The sequence below is a fragment of the Sphaerodactylus townsendi genome, linkage group LG13 (assembly GCF_021028975.2).
Source record: "Sphaerodactylus townsendi isolate TG3544 linkage group LG13, MPM_Stown_v2.3, whole genome shotgun sequence".
NCBI lineage: Eukaryota > Metazoa > Chordata > Lepidosauria > Squamata > Sphaerodactylidae > Sphaerodactylus > Sphaerodactylus townsendi.
In genome coordinates, this window is record NC_059437.1 from 57,993,417 (window position 1) to 58,013,756 (window position 20,340).

Sequence of the window (20,340 nt, forward strand, 5' to 3'; positions counted from 1 at the left end):
GCGAGGCACATTTCCTAAGCAAGGGTGATCACATTCACATGCACAAGAAGGGTATGAAGGGAAGCAGCCACCTCTGCCTCCTCCCCAGTTTTGGATGCCTTAATGCTCTTGTGCAAAAAGCATGACGTGGGTGTGATGCGCCAGCGGTGGAGCCGATTTCTCTGCATCTGTCCTCAAATTCCACATTCCGGTAGCTGAGGTGGGGAGTCTCAGGCCTCGCTGAACAGCAGACGTGGGTGGAAAACCAAACCAGTCCTAAGCCAGAACTGGCCAAAGGTTATTAGGAGATAGCGGGGCGGGGGGGGGGGGCACCCCTCTGCTGATTTTTCATGCAGCTTCTGAGGGCCAACCTGAACACAGGATGGCTACAGAGAGCCTGCCCAAGGTTAGGTCCAGAGCTCTGCTTGTGTTCACCGAAGAACCAGGAGGCTTTCTCCAGGGGCCAGCATTTGCCAGCCCTGGGGGGTGGGTGGGGGTGGGGGAGCTTTCTAGCTGGCCTGTGGAGTCATGTGGGCAGCTGGGGGAAGCATATGCCAGTAAGCCCCAGGAGAGAGTGAGAAGCAAGATTTTTAGAAAAAGGGCTAGATAGCCAAACACAACTAATTTGAAGTAACATTTATTTGGCCTAGTGTCAAAATGACAGTATCACCAGGAAGGCACAAAAATAGTCATTTGTATCAGCTGAAAGTTACTAAACAAAATTTTGCACAACTGGATACAACTTTACAAGCCTCTGCTGCCATTTCTTAGTTTAGTTTGTGGCAGAAAAACAATTTTAGTTTTCCTTTTGAGATACTGCCCTGCCTAACAGACCAGTGCCCTGGGAGAGCAGCTAAAGACTATTTATTATTTATTATTATTTATTAAATTTAGTATACCACCCTATCCCCGAAGGGCTCAGGGCGGTGTAGAGATAAAACATCAGCTAAAAACATACATATAATTAAAACAACAGTAGTATCTTAGAACATCGCCCGCGCCCTTACGAAACCCTCCTAATGCAAAATAATGGGTCCTGATGGTATTGGGGCCCATGGGGGTAAAGAGGAGAGAGCAGGGGCACCTTCAGCGGCCGGTCTCTCCAAAGGCCCGGTATTTAGACGGCTTCTTATGAAAAAAAAACCCTGAAAGGGAAACATGAACTCGGACACATCCTCTCCAGTTTGCTAGAGATTTTCATTCTGACAATAACTGTAATTTGCTGGTCTTTGACTGTAATAATAAATTGATTGATTGATTCTGACAATATAAAATTGCTCAGCCAGAGGTTTAGGAGGGAAAAATCTCCCTCGAGGCCCGGGCAGTGTGTGCCGGCACTTGTGTGTGGGTGTGAGAGAGAAGCACCTGCACCAGGATCGCCCTAGAAGACAGAGCCCCCCCCCCCCACAAGTCAGTATTCCATTCCTGGGGGAAATGCCCACTTACCTGTGGGTGACGTTGGAGGAAATGAATTACCCACCAAGCCTCACTGTAATCTGGGTCTGGGTCCAAAGAGTATGCAGAGAACAGCTGCCTTCTTCCTCTTCCCACACAGCACTGTCAGGCTGCAACATCTGCTCAGCAGCTAACTCCCTGGTCCCATTGATGCCCAAAGAAGGCATTGGGGGGGGGGATGAGCTCTGGAGGAATAAGCAGATAGCATCCCCCCCCCCCAACAACAACACAGGGAACAGGTGTCCGGGCTGACTAGCAGGCAGCCCCAAGCAGGACTCTTGACAGGCAGGGGACAGCACAAGGAGGTGGGGAGGGGGCGGGACTTGAAGAACACCAGGACAGAGGACAGAAAGGACCAAAACCAACGTCTGGAGTCTGAGCAGGAGACGGCTAAAAACATCCAGACAAAACACGGCTCATGCCAGGAGGAAGCCAGGAGGGTTTGGGGAGCATCCAGTTCAGGGTGACTCATCCTGAGGGGCTGGAGGGGGGGATTATTTAGAAAATGTTGCTGGGAAAAGGCCTGAGGTGGAGCCAGAAGCCACTAAGCCAAAGGGGGGGGAGGCCTTGGTGCTCAAGGGCCCCTCAGACAAAAAGGGAGTTTCAGAACCCTGCTGGGATGTGGAAAACCAGCAGAAGGCGGCTGTCTCTGGATACCGCCTCCCTGGGCACATCACCTAGGGAGGTGCGGGGGGGGGGGGATCAGGCCATCAGGGGAATAAATCCCCCTCCCAAAATCAGTGAGGATGAGGATGCTGAAGGGAGAATCAGTGTGGTGTAGTGCTTAGAAATCCAGATCTGGGAGACCCAGGTTCTAACCCCCACCCCGCCCCCCGCATGAATGCTTGCTGGGTGACCTCCAACCAGTCTCTCTCTCTCTCTCTCTCACCCCCCCCCCCACACACAGCCAAACCCATCTCATAGAGGAGTTGTGAGGATAAACAGGAGAAGAGGACATCAATGTCAGCTGCTTTGGGCTCCCAAGGGGGAGAGCAGTAGGGCACACGCAAGTGCAAATTAGCATGGAGCCTGTAGGCTTACTTGAAAGTGGCGGTGGTGCAAACGGCCACCAAGTCACGGGTGACCCCTCATGACCTTCAGAGACACTCAGAGGTGGTTTGCCACCGGCTGCCTTGCCACAGCCCTCCTGGGATGCCTTGGTGGCCTTCCACCACTAGCCGGGGCCAAGGCTGCTGGGCTGCTGAGGTCTGGAGAGTCAGGGCTAGCCTGGGCCATCCAGGGCAGGGGGAGGACGGAGGGACGAGGGAGGGACAGCCCCCTGATCAAAACCATCAGACGGATCTCAGAGGGAAATAAGTGAGGTGCGTAAAGTGACCAATGTTGTAACTATCCTCACATGGCTCAGGCACATATTTGCTCATTTCATTTCATGCCATGACAACAAACTTTCTAAACCTCACGAGCAGCTGGCACGGAGCCAACGAGGAGCAGCAACTCTGGAAATGGTTCCTCATCAGATCTGTTGCGAGATGTGGATGTTCTCGGGCCTTTGGGCAACAAAGGAAGGAAAGGATGACTTATGGTAGAGGAGCCGAATTCTTTGCATCCATCCTCACTGTAGAAACCGGGGCATTTAGACACAATGGAGCCACTGTTTTGAGGAACGGTTTCAGGAGAAAATCCTGGACGACCAGGTGAAGAGAAGACAAACCAGGCTGCAGGTTTGAAACTCAAATGTGTATTTATGGAACGACTAATGTCAGTAGTTCCAAAAATTGGTCTCTGTACCCAAAAGTAGCAGGGAAACAGGGGAGTTAGCCCAACATCTGCTCCAGGCAAATTACCAGAAACAGCTGCTAAAGAAAGAATTGCGTGTCCTACCAGGGGTCAGAAGCTGCTCAGGGAACAGCAGCTGGGCTTCTGCAAAGGGGACTCCTGCCTCTTCACCACGAGCAGATCAACAAGCACGTTCAGAAGGGCCACCCGACAAGACATCGTGTGCATGGGACTTCCAAAAAGCTTTTGAGGCAGCACCTCACCAAGGCTCCATCATGGGGTAAGAGGAACTGGGAGGGAGCAGCGGAAGGGCCAAGTTTGCAGACAAGACCCAATAAACCAGGATGGTGAAAATGGATGTGGATTGTGAAGAGCTCTTGAAATTGAGTGGGTGGGCAGCAATAGGGCCAATGAAACTCAGGGTAGGGGAAACAACCCCCCCCCCCTAATTTTAACAAATACATGCTGACAGGTTCTGAAAGACTTTATGGCTGGAGCGGATAGCTCAGTGAAAAAGCCCAAACCCATTATTAGGAAAAGGACTGAACATTAAATGTGGAGGACGGCCCTGCCTCTGTTTAAGTGGGGCTGCCTTATGTGGTGTACGGAGTAGAATTCAGGTGCTTCCACACACTCTTAATCAAAAAAGGATATTGCAGGCCTGGGAAAATTGCATTTAATGGCAACCAAGAGGATAAAGAGTTTGCAGCACGTTTCCTATGAGAAAGGGCTGGAATTTCTCAGCACAGGAAAAAGACAACTAAAGTACAGAGTTCTAAAATTACGCATGCAGTGGAGAAAAGAGAGCTTTCCCCTTTCTTGTCCTGTAGTACTAGAATTCAGGGCCACCTAATGAATTTCACAGGCAATAGATACATGACAGACAAGAGGAATTGCTTCCTTACTTATAAAGTAATTAAACTGCAGAATTTGCTGGCAGTGGATGCCATGATGGCTTTAAAAGTAGACTGCATGGATCCACGGAGAACCACCACTCCTCATGGGGAGGGGGGAGCTGCCACGTTCAGGGGCAGTCAACCTCCCAGTGTCAGGAGGCAACAGAAGGGGGAAGCTGCGGCCTCTGTGCCCTGTTGGAAGACTCTCATGGGATGCTGACCGGTTGGCCACCGTACGAAACAGGACCCTGACGGACCCGGACTGCTGGGATCCAGAAGGCTCTTCTGATTTGTCCAGGCGACCCTGACCAGACTCACAGGATGACACGTATTGCCTAACTGGAAAACAGAATATACGATACCAGTTCAGGAGATACTGCCCTGGGACTGTGTGACTATGGTGCTGGCCTGCAAAGATCAATACAGTCTTCTCCTTGAAGTTGGTAGCAAGGCCTGCCTGCCAGAGGCCCTTTATCTTGAATGAAATAGTTCCTAACCAGGCAGCGTTGTCCTTTGGCAGCAACATGCCTTAGCAGGGCGGCCCCTGTGCCTCTGCTACCAGCCCCCCCCCCGCCCCCCCTGGCAGAGGCGCAGCCCCGTTATCCCAGGGCAACTACAGACAAGGAGGATTTTATAAGCAAATTTATTTAAATGTCCTTAATGCGGCCCAGGCCAGAAACTGCAGGAGGAAGCTGTGTTTGACATTCACTACAAAGTTCCTTTCTGACACTCGAGGACAATTCCTCCTCGCACCAATGGCGGCATGGGCTGTGGTGGGAGAGCTTTGCTCCGGGGCTAGCTGCTGGCTGCACTGGGGAAAGCCAGCCTTGGACTCATGAACCACCAACTCCCTACATGAGCAAGTCTCTTCAAAACCATTATTTTCAAAGTCAAATCTGTGACCGTGGGAACAAGCAGGTCCCGCCCACCTTGGAATCTCAGCCTTGGGGCCAAACGCCACCTGACCACCAGGCGGACTCGCTCCACCCCCTGGACTTCACTCTGGCTTCCCTCCACTGGACTGTCGCTGTATGCAAAGGGAGGGGGGCGCAGACACCCACCATTCAACAGACCCCCGAAGACTTGGCAGCAAAGGCTTCTTCACTGGTTCCATGGCCGTGGGGTCCCCCCCACCCGGAACCCTGCAAACTAGCCCAAGCCCAGCTGCTCAGTCCCACCAAGGTTCTGCTGCTGCTCTACCAAGCTTAGGGGAAGGCGCCACATCCAGGGTGCCGGATCCCTCTCCTCAAAAGGAGAGAGGACACCCTTGAGACAACCTACAGAGAGATTTCCGAAGACTAGCTTCTTGAGTTGGCCTCTACCTTACCAAAAAAACCCCAAAATGCTAAGGTTAATATTATGCCATATACATCTGAACAGCAACAATCTTTCACACAGTGTATTTTTGAGGATGAAGAAAGCCAGAAGCCTCATTTTCCCATCTGTTTGTTGCGGCAGAGGGCAGCTGACATCCGGCAGCTCCGAACGCAGCATCTGCAGAGAGCCAACCGTGGTCTGCGGCTACCAGAATGAAGTGAACAAGAATCTACAACCGGCCCGTTGGTGAGGCTTAGAAATCACAAGTCTCTTCTTATTTTGACAATTTTAATGAAGAAACACTAAATCTTCAATATTCAAGATACCCAAGGAAAACAGATTTTTTTTTTCTTTGCAACCGTAGATGGATAAAAAAATGGGTCTGTGTCCCACCCCCCCTCGTTTTCTCTCGATAGCAAAAACTGATTACTACAAGAGCCGTTTCTGATTTGATTGAACGTCGGTTACAATCCAGAAATACATACATTCAAGAGTTCTTATTCCAAAAACCTGTGGGGAAACAGAAGATGAGGAGTCAACCTCTGATCCAGGTCTGTTTGCAGAAGAACAGGAGGAGAGGAGACTTAAGCTGATCCAAAAGGCCCACCGGGAGCGTGGCCTCCGGCCGGCTGGCTAGCTCTGGGGCCAGCCTGCCCTTCAGCTCAAGCAGGCACAAAACTCCGTGGCACACTGGTCCAGCAGCCGCCGCCATGAACCGTCAGAGCCACCCCCACCCCCACGGGGCTGCCTCTTCTCCCCGGACAGGACGTGAGGTGGGCCTGTCTGCATTCGGTATACCTAATGAAAGGAGTTTCCTTGGTCAAAGAGAGCCGGTACCCTGGAGAAAGTGCAGCAGCTCCCCTGGACAGGCACACCCGCTGCTCTGTGCTCACGCACGCACGCACGCACCACCCAGATGTGCAGAGAGTTGTGTGGACCGACGTGCTGACAGTCTGGCTGGGAAGACCGGCCGTCATTCCTCGTGAGCAGCGCTCGTGCCCTTCCCTTCCCCCTGGTGACGCAACTGCAGAGAGAAAAGGCGAAGCCCATCAGAGGCTGAACCTCACAGAGCAAGGGCAGGGCACGCCCCACAGCAAGACACCAGTCCCCAAAGTGGGCAAGAGTGGGGAAACCCACTCTAGAACTGGGCACTGAGGGTGGCTCAGAGACAGCCTTCAGTCGATAGGATCCCTTCGGGGGAAAAGCATTGGCTTTCTTTGAGAAGCCGCAGCAACTTCAGCAAAAGCAGCCAAGTCCCCACCCGCAGCGGCTCCGACACCTTCACACCCCGGGATGCCCACGGCTTTTTCCAAGCAGCGCTTCTCCTCTAAAGCAAACCACTGAGCTGCTCCGGTTTGTCCACGGAAGGTCTAGTGCAGAGTTCTACAACCTGTGGCTCTCCAGATGTTCATGGACTACAATTCCCATTTGGCCATGCTGGCAGGGGCTGATGGGAATTGAGTCCATGAACATCTGGAGAGCCACAAGGGCCCGACAGACAGGACACAGAAGTGTGAGGCCAAAAGCCAAGGGAACAGGTGGCCGAGGGTCTTCCCTGCACTGCGTTCTCCTGTCCTTGAGACGGGGGGGGGGGGGGACAACAGCAGCTGCTCAACTTGGCTCAAGTGTCAGGTCAGCTCAAGTGTCAGCAGCTGCTCAACTTGGCTCAACCCTAACCCTACTTGAACTAATGGTTCAGTTATGCCTTTTTTGCTACCCAATGTGGCTGCGTTCCCCATTCCTGGAAGCTCCTCTAGAGGAGGAGGCCAAGGGGACCTTCTGCTCTTAGCAGAGCCAACCTTACTGGACTTGGACAGCCTGGAATGGGATCCAAGCAACACTCAACGCTCCCTACCCATAAGCCTCTGAACTGATGCTCAGGAGAAATCTTCCAGCCCACTGGGCACGCTCCTTGAGCCTGCGGCCGGGGATTATCCAAAATAAGACACCCATCTTGGTGAAAAGCTGGCCGCACTTGAGCATTTCAAGGCAGGTGGTTGGCTACTCAGAAAATCCCATTTTGACTCCTGAAGCTCCACCAGCCCTGCCCACTCACCAAAATGACTGAATCCCAGGCCTAACAGCTCACCCCCACCCCACCCGCAATGCAGCCAGAGAAATGCTACGCCATTTAAAATGCTTCTCTTCCCCCCCCGCCCCACTCCCTCCAGCACCCCAGAAAGGTAACAAGATGCAGGGCGAGGGATCTAATCATCAGCCTGGCCTGATCCAAGTAAAGGTGCGAACAAGTTCCTTGACATTCCAGTGCCATGTGAAGAGACCTGGGTTCAAATTCCCACTTTGCTAAGGAAGCTCACCAGACCACCCTAGACTGGGCTCAATGTCTCAGTCGAGCTTTAGTTAGGGTGAGGATATAGTGAAAGCTGGGGAAATGACCCACGCCACCCAGAGTCCTCAGTGGGACAAAAGGATCGCGGTGGATAAAAGTGTGACCAATTCTGAAAGCACTGACCCAATGAAGAGGGCGGCAGCCGCAGGATTCTCCCCACCTGCTGCCAAATGGCAATGCAAGGCTCCAAAGACCACTTCCCTTCCACAGTGGGACACCACCCTGGCAAGGCACCATCATGAACCAACTTGGGCACCCTTCTGAGGGCAGCCTCTGCCCCCTGAGCTTTGCTAGCAATTGCACGAGTGAACAGTGGCAGCAAGAGCCCCTCCCCACTCCCGTCCCCAACACCAAATCAGAAGGAACAGCAAAGCAACGTGGAGGACATCCGGGAGACCGATGCCACGAGAAGTGGCCGTGGAAAGGAAGCAGAGGCCCAGGGCAGAGCAGGGTGCCTGTCTCACTGGGCTAAGGGAAGATTCCCTTCAGAGGGAGGAAGAGCAGGGGCTCCCTCAACCACTCCACCCCCCTTCCCCGCCCACAGCTTTTGCCAGTGCAACAAAGGCTTCGCCTGCAGCGCTCTCCCCCCACCCGCAGCCTCTCCGGAAAGGCCTCCTGGACTTCTGGTCAAAAGGGAGAAGCAAGAACTCCGGCATGGGTGAAACGGTGGGACGGGGGTCTGGAGCAGAGAAGCAGCTACCAACCTGATCTTCATTTATATTTTCATTCTGTTCATGTTCCTTCAAATCACTTCCACAGGCAGAGCCCTCTCTGTAGCTAACTGTACATCTCCTTCTGCTGACACTTTCAAGATTCCGCCTCTCCTGGGAAGTGACTTTTGTATACAAATCACACAAAGCAATTTTGACAAAACACTGGAGATGATTAGAAGGAGCCAGGTTTAAATTTAGATTTCAAGCAAGCAACAGATGTCTGCCCAGCCCCTTGCCTACATTTGGAGCAGGGCGAGGCAGCCATCTGACTCCCATTAGGTCCTTCAAGAGCCCGCCAAGTTTGGAACCAGGCTGTTTATTGATCAGCGTTTCAGATTGTTTGGCTGAGGTTCACTCAAAGCGAAGGCCAAGCGCTTGGCAAGACGCCAGCACCTGCAGAGGGAAAGTTCTGCGCTCCTCCGGAGGGTTCTCTGCTTCACCGGCATTCCAGTTGGTTGTGACGGATGAGAAATGATAGCCTGATGGAAGGACGATGGCGGGGCCTCCTCTTCAAGGCTGAGGCAAGTCCAAAGACCACCACCCCCACCCCTATAAACCAGCAAAGACACTTGCAAAGGTGCAGTTAATTTTCCCCTCCCCAACCCCCGAGAACAAGCGATCTCCAAGTTCTGCCTTCCATTCAAACAGCCACTGGGATTCCAAGGATGGGTCCTGCACAGGAATCCGCCCCCTCGGAGGGCACCAGGGCCTCACATGCGTCACGGCACCGCTTGGAGTGAGCCCTCCAACTACTAAGCACGGATCTGAGCCTGCATCACACCCCTTACTGAAGTCAGCCTTCTGGAGCCTGAGCTGGCACAGAGCCTCTTGGCTCACAGGGGAGATCTGCTGAGGTGCGAGGGCACTGGAAGTTGAAAGGCAGCATGCAAATGCCTAAGAAGGCACCCCCCCCCCACACACACACCCACACCCCAGCTCTCCTGTACGTCTGGAGATGGATTTACTGACAATTACAGGCAAAATGGATACAAATCAGACTTAAATTTTTGATCAGATTTTTAAAAAATGCTTTTAGAAGTGCTCAGGAGCAGCAGCAGCAGCAGAAGGCCCTTGCTTTCACCTCCTGCATGTGAGCTCCCAAAGGCACCTGGTGGGCCACTGCGAGTAGCAGAGAGCTGGACTAGATGGACTCTGGTCTGATCCAACAGGCTAGTTCTTATGTTCTAGAGGAAAAATCTACCTAAAAATAGCTTTCTGATTAAGATACATCATAGTCCAAAGGTTATTCATTCCGAAACAAGAATTAGTTTTTAATTAAGTTGTACGAGGCTGCATATCTGTACAAAGTTTAAATTCTTTTGTAAATTAATTCCATTAATCCATTCATGACGTCATGCGGGTTACTGTAAGATTATGCTGGGTAATTTTTGCCTAGAAGATATTAACACAGTTGCTTGGTTTTGTCACTCTCAAAACTGAGTTTGTTTCTGTGGTGATAATATGCCTCTTCTTCACAACAAAAATATTACAAGATAATCACAGAGTTAAAAGAAGGACCTCTTAATCCCACTGTGCCTTCACATATCTGCATACACAGAATGAACTCCTAACCTCTTAGAGGTTAAATGTCAAGAAGTTCAATGAATAAAAACTGGAGCAGAGCAGATCTGCACAAAAAGCTAGGTGTGAATAGGGAGGGGCAAGCGGTAAAAATGGACATGAAACCTCTTGAGTAGAGTACTCCACAAGTCTTGGGAACTTTACATGTGTACTCTATTATATTATTCCTTACATAGAGGAGAAAACTGCTAATGGCAGCAGACCATAAAAGAGAGCAAGTTTGGAAACATTTTAATGAAGTTTCTCTACTAAGGCAGGAAATGCTTGCAAAATGCAAATACTGCAATAAAGATATGCAAATCCTGGTGGCCCAAATGAAAAAGCATCATGAGCAGTGCTGTTTAAGCAGAAACTATGGTTTAAATTCAGTCTTCAGTCTTAAATTCAGGAGCAGCGGTGGCGTAGAAGGCTCATGTATCTAATCTGGAGGAACCGGGTTTGATTCCCAGCTCTGCCGCCTGAGCTGTGGAGGCTTATCTGGGGAATTCAGATTAGCCTGTGCACTCCCACACATGCCAGCTGGGTGACCTTGGGCTAGTCACAGCTTCTTGGAGCTCTCTCAGCCCCGCCTACCTCACAGGGTGTTTGTTGTGCTGCCACAGGAGGTGGTGATGGCCACTAACCTGGATAGCTTTAAAAGGGGCTTGGACAGATTTATGGAGAAGTCGATTTATGGCTACCAATCTTGATCCTCCTTGATCTGAGATTGCAAATGCCTTAGCAGACCAGGTGCTCGGGAGCAGCAGCAGCAGCAGAAGGCCATTGCTTTCACATCCTGCATGTGAGCTCCCAAAGGCACCTGGTGGGCCACTGCGAGTAGCAGAGAGCTGGACTAGATGGACTTTGGTCTGATCCAGCTGGCTTGTTCTTATGTTGTGAGGGGGGAAGGAGATTGTAAGCCCCTTTGAGTCTCCTGCAGGAGAGAAAGAGGGGATATAAATCCAAACTCTTCTTCTTCTTACAGACCAGTGATTTAAATTGGTATGACTTGAGTTAAACCAAATCCATCCTCAGCCGACTCTCCAAGGAGCCTCACGTGGCCACCCGGCTTTACCTCCTGTAATCTGCCAAAACTCAACGAGAAAGCCTGACTACGCAGTAGACCAACACAGCCGGCCATAAAGCCCCCAACAAAGACCTCCCTACAGACAGTCCTGCAGATCTCACGCAAGTTCACCACCTCGGCCTCTCCGCTCAAGATCAATTCATGAATGGTCCCTATGAGAAAACAGCAAAGGAGCGCACAGACCAAACACGGACAGCAGCATCCCGCCAGCAACTGCAGCAGCTTTCAAAATCCTATACGTCCTACATGCTGCCAGCCCGCCATATAAACTGCAACACTCTGGCTGGCTTACTAGAAACCTTTCAGCTAGTCTACATCAAGGAAAAGTTTCTATGGGCCGGTCTGACTCTTCCAGCAGGAACCCATCACCCGCACCCCAGTTGTCTTCCTCCCCCTCCTCCCACGAGAGAGGATACACCTGGCTCCACTTGGTTTCGGTCAGCAATGTCAATGTGAACAACTTCAACGTTCTTCCATGTTTCTGGATCCAATTAGTGAACCTGAAAGAGGGAGCAGGTTCCAGCAGCCCTGACTGTGACCAGCCCTCCCCCATCCCCAAAGAAAGCATCCTAGAAGCCCAGGGTGCCTTCGTGCCCAGTGCCAGGGGCTGCCAGGGACTTCCCTGGCATGACTTGTGGAGGCCAACGTCTCCCCAGGACAAATTGCTGACTGGCTGCTGAGGGTTTCAAGAAGCAGGTCGCATGAACAGCCCGGCCCAACCTCCAACCTACGTTATCAGAACGGTTTCTGCCACGTCTCAATTTTGATGAAGAAGTCATCCTTCATGTATTCATTCTGCCAAAAAGACAAAGCAAATGAGGCCGGGACCAATAGCATCCATTGCAAACTCCTCTTGAAGCCTTTTAAAGTGTCACTTCTGGTCCCAAGAGACATTTTGGCCCAGCCAACACCTGAAGAGGCCCAACTGGGACCCCAAACTCGCCTTGCATTTTCCTCACAAGGTAAACAGGTCCGGAGATGGTGGTGGTGACGACTTGAGAAATAGTATCAGGAGATGGTGGGAATTAACCCATTCCTGCTTCATCGGCCCCCACCCATTCTTCATACCCACTTCCCGAACAGGCTCGATTCCGGCAGTAAGCCTGGTTGAGGGGCACAGCTTCTGAGCTGGGCGTTTCAAAAGGCAGAAGCAGGTGGGGGAAGATCCAGCACTGCTCAGCGAAGGCAACACAGAGAGCAGCAGCCAGTAGCTCCACCTGCAGCCATTGATGACTGGGTCAAGGCTGGCAAATGGCATAAACCCTGCCAGCCTGCAGTGCAAAATAACAGTGGGGCTCCCACTTTCTGAACCCAATGACCCCTCCCACTACCCCACCCTGGAATGGCCGGGGGGGGGTGGGGGAGACGCCTGAGACTGAATGTTCTAGAACCGTGGTGGCGAACCTTTGGCACTCCAGATGTTATGGACTACAATTCCCATCAGCCCCTTCCAGCATGGCCAATTGGCCATGGGAATTGTAGTCCATAACATCTGGAGTGCCAAAGGTTCGCCACCACTGTTCTAGAATGATTCCCAATTTCCGTCTGACGTGGTCAGATTGCCTAGGAAAGTAGACCGAGGCTCCGATCCAGAGGAAAATGCTCAGTGTCGAACACCCAAGGGCTGGGCTGGGCCCTCCATCCCATCCTCTCAGGCTGCTGGAGGAGATACTGAACGGACCAAGGACAGTGATCCCAGCATGGCAAGGAGCCATACCCCCCCCCGGAAAGCACCAGACTTTCCCCTTTTCTCTCCTTGTTGAATGTGCCCCAACAGGCTGAGCAGAAGATCTGAAGCCCCCATCCCAGAAATACACACTCGCTGGCAACCAAGTCCAGAGCTGCCAAAAATTAAACACTGTTCCCAAAGCAGAAACAGCAGCGCTTCCCGTTATGACTGAACCCCGGAGATGAATTCAAGGAGGGAGGGAGAAAGAAAGAACAGCATCAGTTAAAGACAGAAGTTGAATTTGGGTTTCCTTCCAACAAAAACAGCTCATTTAGGTCACTTGGTAAAGCCTTGGAGGTTTAGCGCTGCATGTCTGAGGCGCAGCCAATGAGAAGGGGGTAAAGGGAGACAGATTCTGGGAGGGCCGCTCCTCAGGCACGCTCCCCGGCTAAAGTACCACACCTGGCTCCAGACACTCTGCCAGTCTGCCGCAGTCACCAGTACGCTGAGTACTCATTATGCCAGCTGAAATGCGCACCTTGCTGACTGGAGGACTCTATCCCCGCATCACAGAAGGTTCAAGCCATACGCTCCACCTAACGCTGACCCCGCAAAGGGCCAAGCAAGGCTCAGACAACTGATCTGGTCCAGGCGCAGTCCTCCGGCACTCACTCGTCCTGCAGTACGGGTGCGCATCCCAGGCCTTTCCGTGCAAGACCAGCGAGCCTTCGGGAGAATCATTCGCACAAAACCCGGGACTTTGCTGCAAAGAATCAGAGGAGAAAGTCAGGACAGGAGATTTTGCCGCAGGAGCTCAGCTGCGACCTTCAGCCATCGGCCCACAGAGGCTCCCCTCCCCAGGTGAGAGTCTGACCTCTGGTGCCCCTCAGTCGCCAAAGGGTCCAGATCTCAAACACTGTCCAGCTGCTGCTGCTGGCTTTGGGCAGCCCCCCCACCCCCCACCCCGGACCTCAGGCTTCAAGCTGCCGCGGCCCCTCCCCTAGGGAGCCCGCCAGGTGGGCAGCTTCCGTGGAGGAGACCCCAGGAAGGGCCCCTCTCCCAGCCCCAGCACGGGGGCCGGGGCGGGCCGGCCTGAGGTGGTAGGCCTTGTGGGCCGTCCTGCTCGTAGGGCCGGTTCTGCAGCACCGGGATCCCTTCGCCGCCGCCGCCGGTCCCGTTCTTGCTGCCCTCGGCCACCGAGTGCAGCCGGCCCACCTGGTACTGTGGCGGGGGGGGGGGGCGAGAGAGCGAGAGAGCGCGCATGGGAGCCACCCGCCCCGGTGCCCCGCCCTCTGCCAGCCTCCAGGCGGCGGCTGGAGACCTCCCGGAGCCCCCCGTCCTCCCGTCCCAAACCTTGAGGAGTGCCCGGGCGGGCGGCTGGCTTCTGGAGGCCCCCACCCGTGGGACGGAGCAGGGCAGCACCAGGCGGCGGCGAGGCAAGGGGGGGGGGAGGGAGGGAGGGGAGCCTGGCCGGCCCTTCGCTTGCAGTCCCTGGACCGGCGCTGGGTCGTCCCGCACGGAGAACCGCCACGCGCAGGCGCCGCCGGCTTCCTCCACCCGCTCCACCCTTCCGCCGCGGCCAGCCAATCGGGCGGACCTCAGCCCCGCCTCCTCGCCACGAAACCCCGCCCAGGCCTCCCTCCACGGCCCTTCCGGCCTCCGACCCACCGAGCTGGCGAGGCCTAGAGCGGATCCACCGGAACATCCGCCAGCGTCGCCCTGCAGGGGGCAGCCTGGAGCCACAGGGGAGGCGGGGCCTCGGGCGTCCCTGGGGTTGCTCAGCCCCGCCTCCGCGCTGAGTCAGCTGCACGGTCACTCCTCCCCAAACGCCGCGTGGCCGCGAGGGGGGAGTTCCGGCGCCACCAGCAGACCGGAAAGGCCGCCCAGCGCCCGCCCCTTCCGGCCGGGGAACCGCCCACGAGGAGCCTCTGGGCGGAGCCTGGCTTTGCGGGCACCGAAGCCCGTCCCTGCTGCCCTGGGGTGGGGTGGGGTGGGGGGTCCTGGGTGCCCGCCCGCCCGCCCACTCCCCCCGGGGCCGCTCTGCTGCTGCTGCTGGAGGCCTCGCTGGTGGGGCTGCCCTGAGCCCTCTTCCTGCCGCACCACAAGGCTCCCTTCGCAGCTGGACCCGGAGCCCGCCCAGAAGACCCCCCCCCACCCGCGTAGGCATGAGCAGCCCCCCCCCCCAAGAGACGGGGAGGCGGTCGCGAGAGAGAGAGATCATGCTTTAATAGACACTGAAATCACAAAGGAGGCGGCCAAGTGCCCGCACGGTTGCAATAAAAATAGGGACTTCTTTTTACAGGGTCACGGTTGTCATATCAAAAGTTGGCAGCTGCCTGGAAACAGAATGGAGTGTACAAAAATGTCCCTGGAGGCCGAAGGCGGCTGATGCTACATAAGACGAAGTGCAGAGGAGTGCGGGGGGGGGGGGAGTGTCGTGTGTCTGCGTAGGCTCCTGGGGCCACCAGACCTGTCGCCTCTGGCCAGCCCTCCAGGTGCAGGAGAGTCGGGGCACACGGGAGCACGTGTGGACGCTCAGACCCCATTTCTGCCTTTGCGCCCCCAGAGCCTTGCTGAAGAAAAGGACCGATGGAGAGAGATGGGGGTTCTGGACAGCTCCAGCCAGTGGCTGCGGGGTCACGGAGGGAGCCCTCTCTTCAGAAGGGCTTTCTTGGGGGTGGGCACCAGCAGGTGAGGGTAGGCATGACAGGAGAGTGGGGATGAGCACACACAGGACACTTCTAACGGGGGGAGCACAGGGCGTGGAACATGCACGAAGACAACAAGGAAGAGGGCGTGGGGGGGGGGCTGAGCTCCCTGCCTTCCCCCATCCAAAGAGCCCACCCATTCCACTCAGGCAGGCAGGCTTGCGGGGGTGGCCAGAGCAGGGGTCGGAAGCGCTACAGGGTGGCTTCCTGCAGCCAAAGGCCCCGGAAGGCGGTGGCTCAGCAACTTCCCCCTACCGACACTTGGGAGGCTGGGGTGGCCGGAATTGCCCCCGGGGCCCACTGGAAGAGCACCAAGAAGCCACATTTTGCAGGGGGGCTGGCCTGGTGGAGAGGCCCTCCTTGATTCTGCTGGGGTTCCCCACCCACAGTGTGACTTTGCATAGGAAACCGTGGGACTGCAGGCAGGTCCAAATAACAGTCTTGCTCCAACTGAACATGCCCATGCGCTGCTGCCCAGGAGTTGTGTGCAGTGCGCTGCTCCCAAGAGCTTGCACATGTGCGAAAAGCAGCTCAGCACTGGCTGCTAGGAGACCGGGGGGGGGGGGGGAGAGGAAGCACCCCTCCCCCCATTCCCCACCCAGTTCTGCCAGTCACCAGTTCAGACACACTGAGGAGTGGGCACCGTCAAGTCAGTCCAGAATTGAGTTTTTATGGCTTTAGTGTAAGGCTTCCTTTCTGGTCCAAAATGAATCGGGGGGGGGGGGGGGGGGGGGGGCTGCTTCCCACCTAACTCTCCAGTCTGTTGATGTTTGGAAATGTTCCATGGGACACAAGCCCACGGGCTGCCTTCTCATGCCTTGCTGGGCGTGTGACAAGTAGTGGGCTTCAGGCAGCAGACCCCCCCCCCCCCCGCAGTGCCCTAAGTCGTCTGCCTCCAGCACAAGGGCAAGGCAGCGAGGGGGGGGGGTGCCGGTCCGGCTCAGAAGGTGGGGAGGGAGGAGGGTGTGGCTGCCCTTGCAGAAGGGATGAGGTGGATGAGTCAGAGCTGCCATTTGGTCCTCCGAGGAGTAGAGGAGGGGCCTGCATGCGGCCACGGATCCCCCCAGCCCCTCAAAGGGCGTGCATCACGCTCTCCAGCGGCAGTGGAGGCCCAAGAGGAGCAAAGAGGTCAGTTGCAGCTGGGGAGAGGGGGTCTGCATAGCAAAGCAGCTGCAGTGACGGGCATCTGGACAGGCAGGGCCTGAGGCCTCCAAGGTGGCCTCCTCTGGTCCCAGGGAGGGTCAGACTTGTGTCCCCCCCCCCCCGCTTTGCCTCCCCATTCCTGTAGGGGCTTCAGCCCCCTGTGGAGAGCAGCCTCTTCCCCCATTCCCTCTGCAGTCACAAAGGGGTCCCCGTCTGTCCCTGCCAGACAAGGTCTGTGAGCTGGAACCCAGGATCAGAAAAAAACCTGAGAGGGGGGGCCATTTCCTCCCCTCCCCCGACCACGGGCGAGCCGAGTAAACCTGTCGTCGTAGGGGCAGAACTGCGCCGTCCCCAGCCCTCCCCGGAAGCATCAACAACATGGCTTGTACCTCTCATCACACAAAAAAGTGTGCGTTTTCAGATGGACACCCCCCCCCCCCACCTCACACGCACGCACACGCTGCTGGAAAACGGAGTCTCAGGCAGGGGCAAGCAGAAAGGCAAGCATCAAGCTCGCAAAGCCAGTGAGAAGCACCCCGGGCCCAAGTTCTTAGGTTTGTTTTCCCAAGTCCCGTATCATTCAAGCACGTGGGCCGGAAAAAAGGCCCAGACACCTGGTGAGATCAAAAGGACTTCAGCATTTGGAAGAAGGAAAGAACCGTCCTGGGGACAGGAATTTGTAACCATTCCCCGAAGGCAGCCGCAAAGGGTGCCCAGAGCCCGCCGTGCTGGTCGGAAGTGGGGATGGTGAGGGGTCAGGCCGTCTGTGTCCATTCTGGGGGTTCTTCTGTGACGTGTTCAGGGACTGTGGGGCTGACAAGTCCTTCAGTTCCACCTTGTCCGTGGGGCCGGCCTTGCTGTGCCGTGGAGACAAGTTCAATAGACTCAGAACGTCTCGCCGGGCTCTGCCCGAGGCGCTCCGCAAGATCTTCGTGGGGCCCGTGGAGCACTGGGGGCTGTTCTGCCACAACATCTTCAGGTTGTGGATGGCCTGCACCTTCTCGTCAATGGTGGCCATCTTGAGCTTGTCCAGGGCGGGGGCATCGGCAGGGCTCGAGCGGGCGGAGCTGGCGGAAGAGTAGGAGAGCGCGGGGGAGGGGCTGCTGCCCGCTGGGGAGGGGTGCCCTGAGCTCGGGGAGAGGTTCCTGGGGGATTTGGAGATGTGAGTGCTGAACGGGGAGCTGGGGTACTTGAGCCTGAAGAGCGAGCCATGTGACTCGGAGCTGCTGCAGAAGGGCTGGCTGCCGGACTGTCCCGTGCCCTCTCTGGCAGACGCCTCAGACGTGGTTGGGCTGCTGTAGCCGGAGCTCACCTTCTGCAGGGAGGAGCTCCTGGCTGGTGGCTTTGGCTTCGCAGAAGGCGGGGAGGGCTGGCCCTTGTGACTGGACCACAGGGGCCTGCTGAAGGCGCTGGTCTCCGATGCCCGGAAGGAGGAGGCCCCGGCAAGCAGAGCCGTCCCGTTGTCCAAGCTGCTGCTCTTGCTGAGCTGGCTGGTGCTCCGCTGCAGGTGCTCCACGGCCAGGAGGTGGCTCTGGGTCTCCTCCAGGATCTTCTGGGCCAGCGCCCCCGGGTCCAGCTTCGGGTTGTCCTCGCCCTCCTCCTGTGATCTGACGGTGCTGTCCGTTTCAGTGCTGGACTGATCGGAGTCAGCTGCATCTGAGCTTGCAAGTTTCCCAACCTTTTGGAAGGGGGAATTGGGGCTGGGAATGAGAGTCATTTTCACGGGGGAGTTTGGGGAACTGACGCTCCCCTTGGAGCTGACGGAAATCTTGACTCCTCCAGCCTTACCAATCTGGGAGGGTTTGTGGTCAGGGGAGAACCGTGGCCTTCTCGCCTCCTGGTAGGGCGCAAGAGGGTCACTGCTGAGGATGGAGAACCCTTCATAGTCATCCCCATCTTTGCCAAAGGCAGTGCTAGTCTGTGAGAAGAAGGCGCCATGTTTCATCAGCGTCCTTTGGAGATAGATGTTCTTTGGCCTCTCGTAATCGGTGCGACTCCGGGCGCCTCCGCCTTCCAGCACACACTCTGGCTTTGAGGCAAAGCTGACGGAGGAGGCAATGGAGCTCAGGCTGTACACCGAGATGGCGTCTGAGGCCAAGCTGTCAGGCCCGGTGGGGGAGAAGGGCGGGTTCTGATAGCCGAGAGGTCCGGGGTTGGAGACTGACTGAGCCGAGGCCAGGGACTCCAAGGACGAGGAGCTGTCCAAGCTCAGGCGTTTGGGGAGCTCTGTGGAGTCTAAAGGAAACAGAAAGAGACACAAACAGGGTAAACACCTGAGCTCGGTCCCCCCTCCCAACCTAACGCTGCATGCATTTCTCTGGGAGCCGGCCCTGGCGGGGCGCCCGGCTGCTGTTCATTGTCAAATTGATTTTATTGAAAGTAAACGTTGTAAACTACGCTGAGCCTGTTGCAATGGGAAGAGCAATCCAGGGATCCATTAAACAAACCCAGTAGCCCAAAGTGTCAGATCATTCTGAATCTCACATATCCCCCTGGGGTGATGGGGCAACCAACCCCTTCAGATTCCCTGTAATCTCCGTGTTCAAATGTAAAACTGGGGCAGAGTTATATGGTCCTGAATGTGTTCTTGCTGTTGCACTGTTGAGCACCTGTGCTTAGATTTAAAGCAGACAGTTAAAATGTTTGACCCTGAGGCCTTGCCATACTTGTCCTGTTCTGGTGCAGATGGTTGAGGCTCAGCTAGTGTGACTATCGTGTCGTCTGTGCCTGCATGTGGGTCGAGAGTTGTCCAATTGTAGCCAAGTTAAGGCGACTCCTCATTAGGTTTTCAAGGCAAGTGATTAAGCTGAGGTGGTTTGCCACCGACTTCCTCTGCAGGGCCTTCCTTGGTGGTGGCCTCCAAGGCAAATACCGATATGTAGAGACCTATCAGGTGCCACTGATATATGGTGACCCCAGCAAGGGGCTTTCAAGACAAGTGAGCAGCAGTGGTGGTTTGCCACGGCCTTTCTCTGCAGAGTCTTCCTTGGTGGTCTCCTATCCAAATAACGACCCTGCTCAGCCTCTACACTGGACCGATCCACATCTGCCGTCAGGGTGTAGGGTAATCTTTACATCAGCCAAACCAATTTTAATCTCTTGTCAGATTGCTGTAAAAGAAGTAAACTGAGACAAGAGAGGACAAGGGCGACACCCCTGCTTCATTCCTCAGAGGAACTTAAAAGGTTGTTTTGTACTTCAAATGGCTGTTGTGAGCTGCCTTGGAAATATCATTATTGACACTGGGGTCTATGAGAATATATTGGCATGGATGCGTTGGCCTAATCCTGCTGGCAGACAGCCAGGTTGGAAGCTGCACTCCTACTGCAGGCTGTTGTGAAACGAACACTCCGTCGCACCTCGTTGTATTTCCATTATCTTGCTTGGGTTAGATTAGAAGCAAGATTGGTCCCGCTAGCAGCTTTCAAGTCATGCATTTCTGGCTCAGAGTAAAACTTTCCCCCTCTGGCCCAACTCCATTAATCTTTGCAAATAATTTCCACTCAAGATGGTCAAGAATAACAGAGGGGGAAATGCTCCATCTTGGCACGTGCAGCATCGCTCTGTAGCATCGTGGGCCTCAGTGGGCCAGAGTATTAATCAAACAAAGATTTTGGGACATTTCCTTCCAAACGGATAGAGTGTGAAGCCACTCCTCTCTCGCAGTAGGCAACAGGAATAAAACTTTGCTCCACTGAGGGTTTTTTTTTGTATACTCTAGAATAT

At 55.0% G+C, this 20,340-nt stretch overlaps 2 protein-coding genes across 4 annotated transcripts in view; both read right to left on the reverse strand.

The window, feature by feature from the left end:
- Positions 1-5,658: 5,658 nt before the first annotated feature.
- Positions 5,659-15,796, reverse strand: LOC125442521. The gene is made up of 5 exons (XM_048513890.1): positions 15,635-15,796; positions 15,234-15,336; positions 14,117-14,496; positions 13,436-13,526; positions 5,659-6,408 (listed from the first exon to the last, which is right to left on the reverse strand). The coding sequence occupies exons 1-5, from the start codon at positions 15,794-15,796 to the stop codon at positions 6,047-6,049; spliced, it is 1,098 nt and encodes a 365-aa protein (XP_048369847.1). The 3' UTR covers positions 5,659-6,046.
- The window catches only part of TTC28 (tetratricopeptide repeat domain 28), a 99,277-nt gene continuing 93,904 nt past the window's right edge, over positions 14,968-20,340 (reverse strand). For all 3 annotated transcript variants that reach the window (XM_048514132.1, XM_048514131.1, XM_048514133.1), the window contains one exon: positions 14,968-18,849. In XM_048514132.1, the coding sequence (XP_048370089.1) occupies positions 17,249-18,849 (1,601 nt within the window). In that variant the 3' untranslated portion in view covers positions 14,968-17,248. The remainder of the gene's footprint in view (positions 18,850-20,340) is intronic.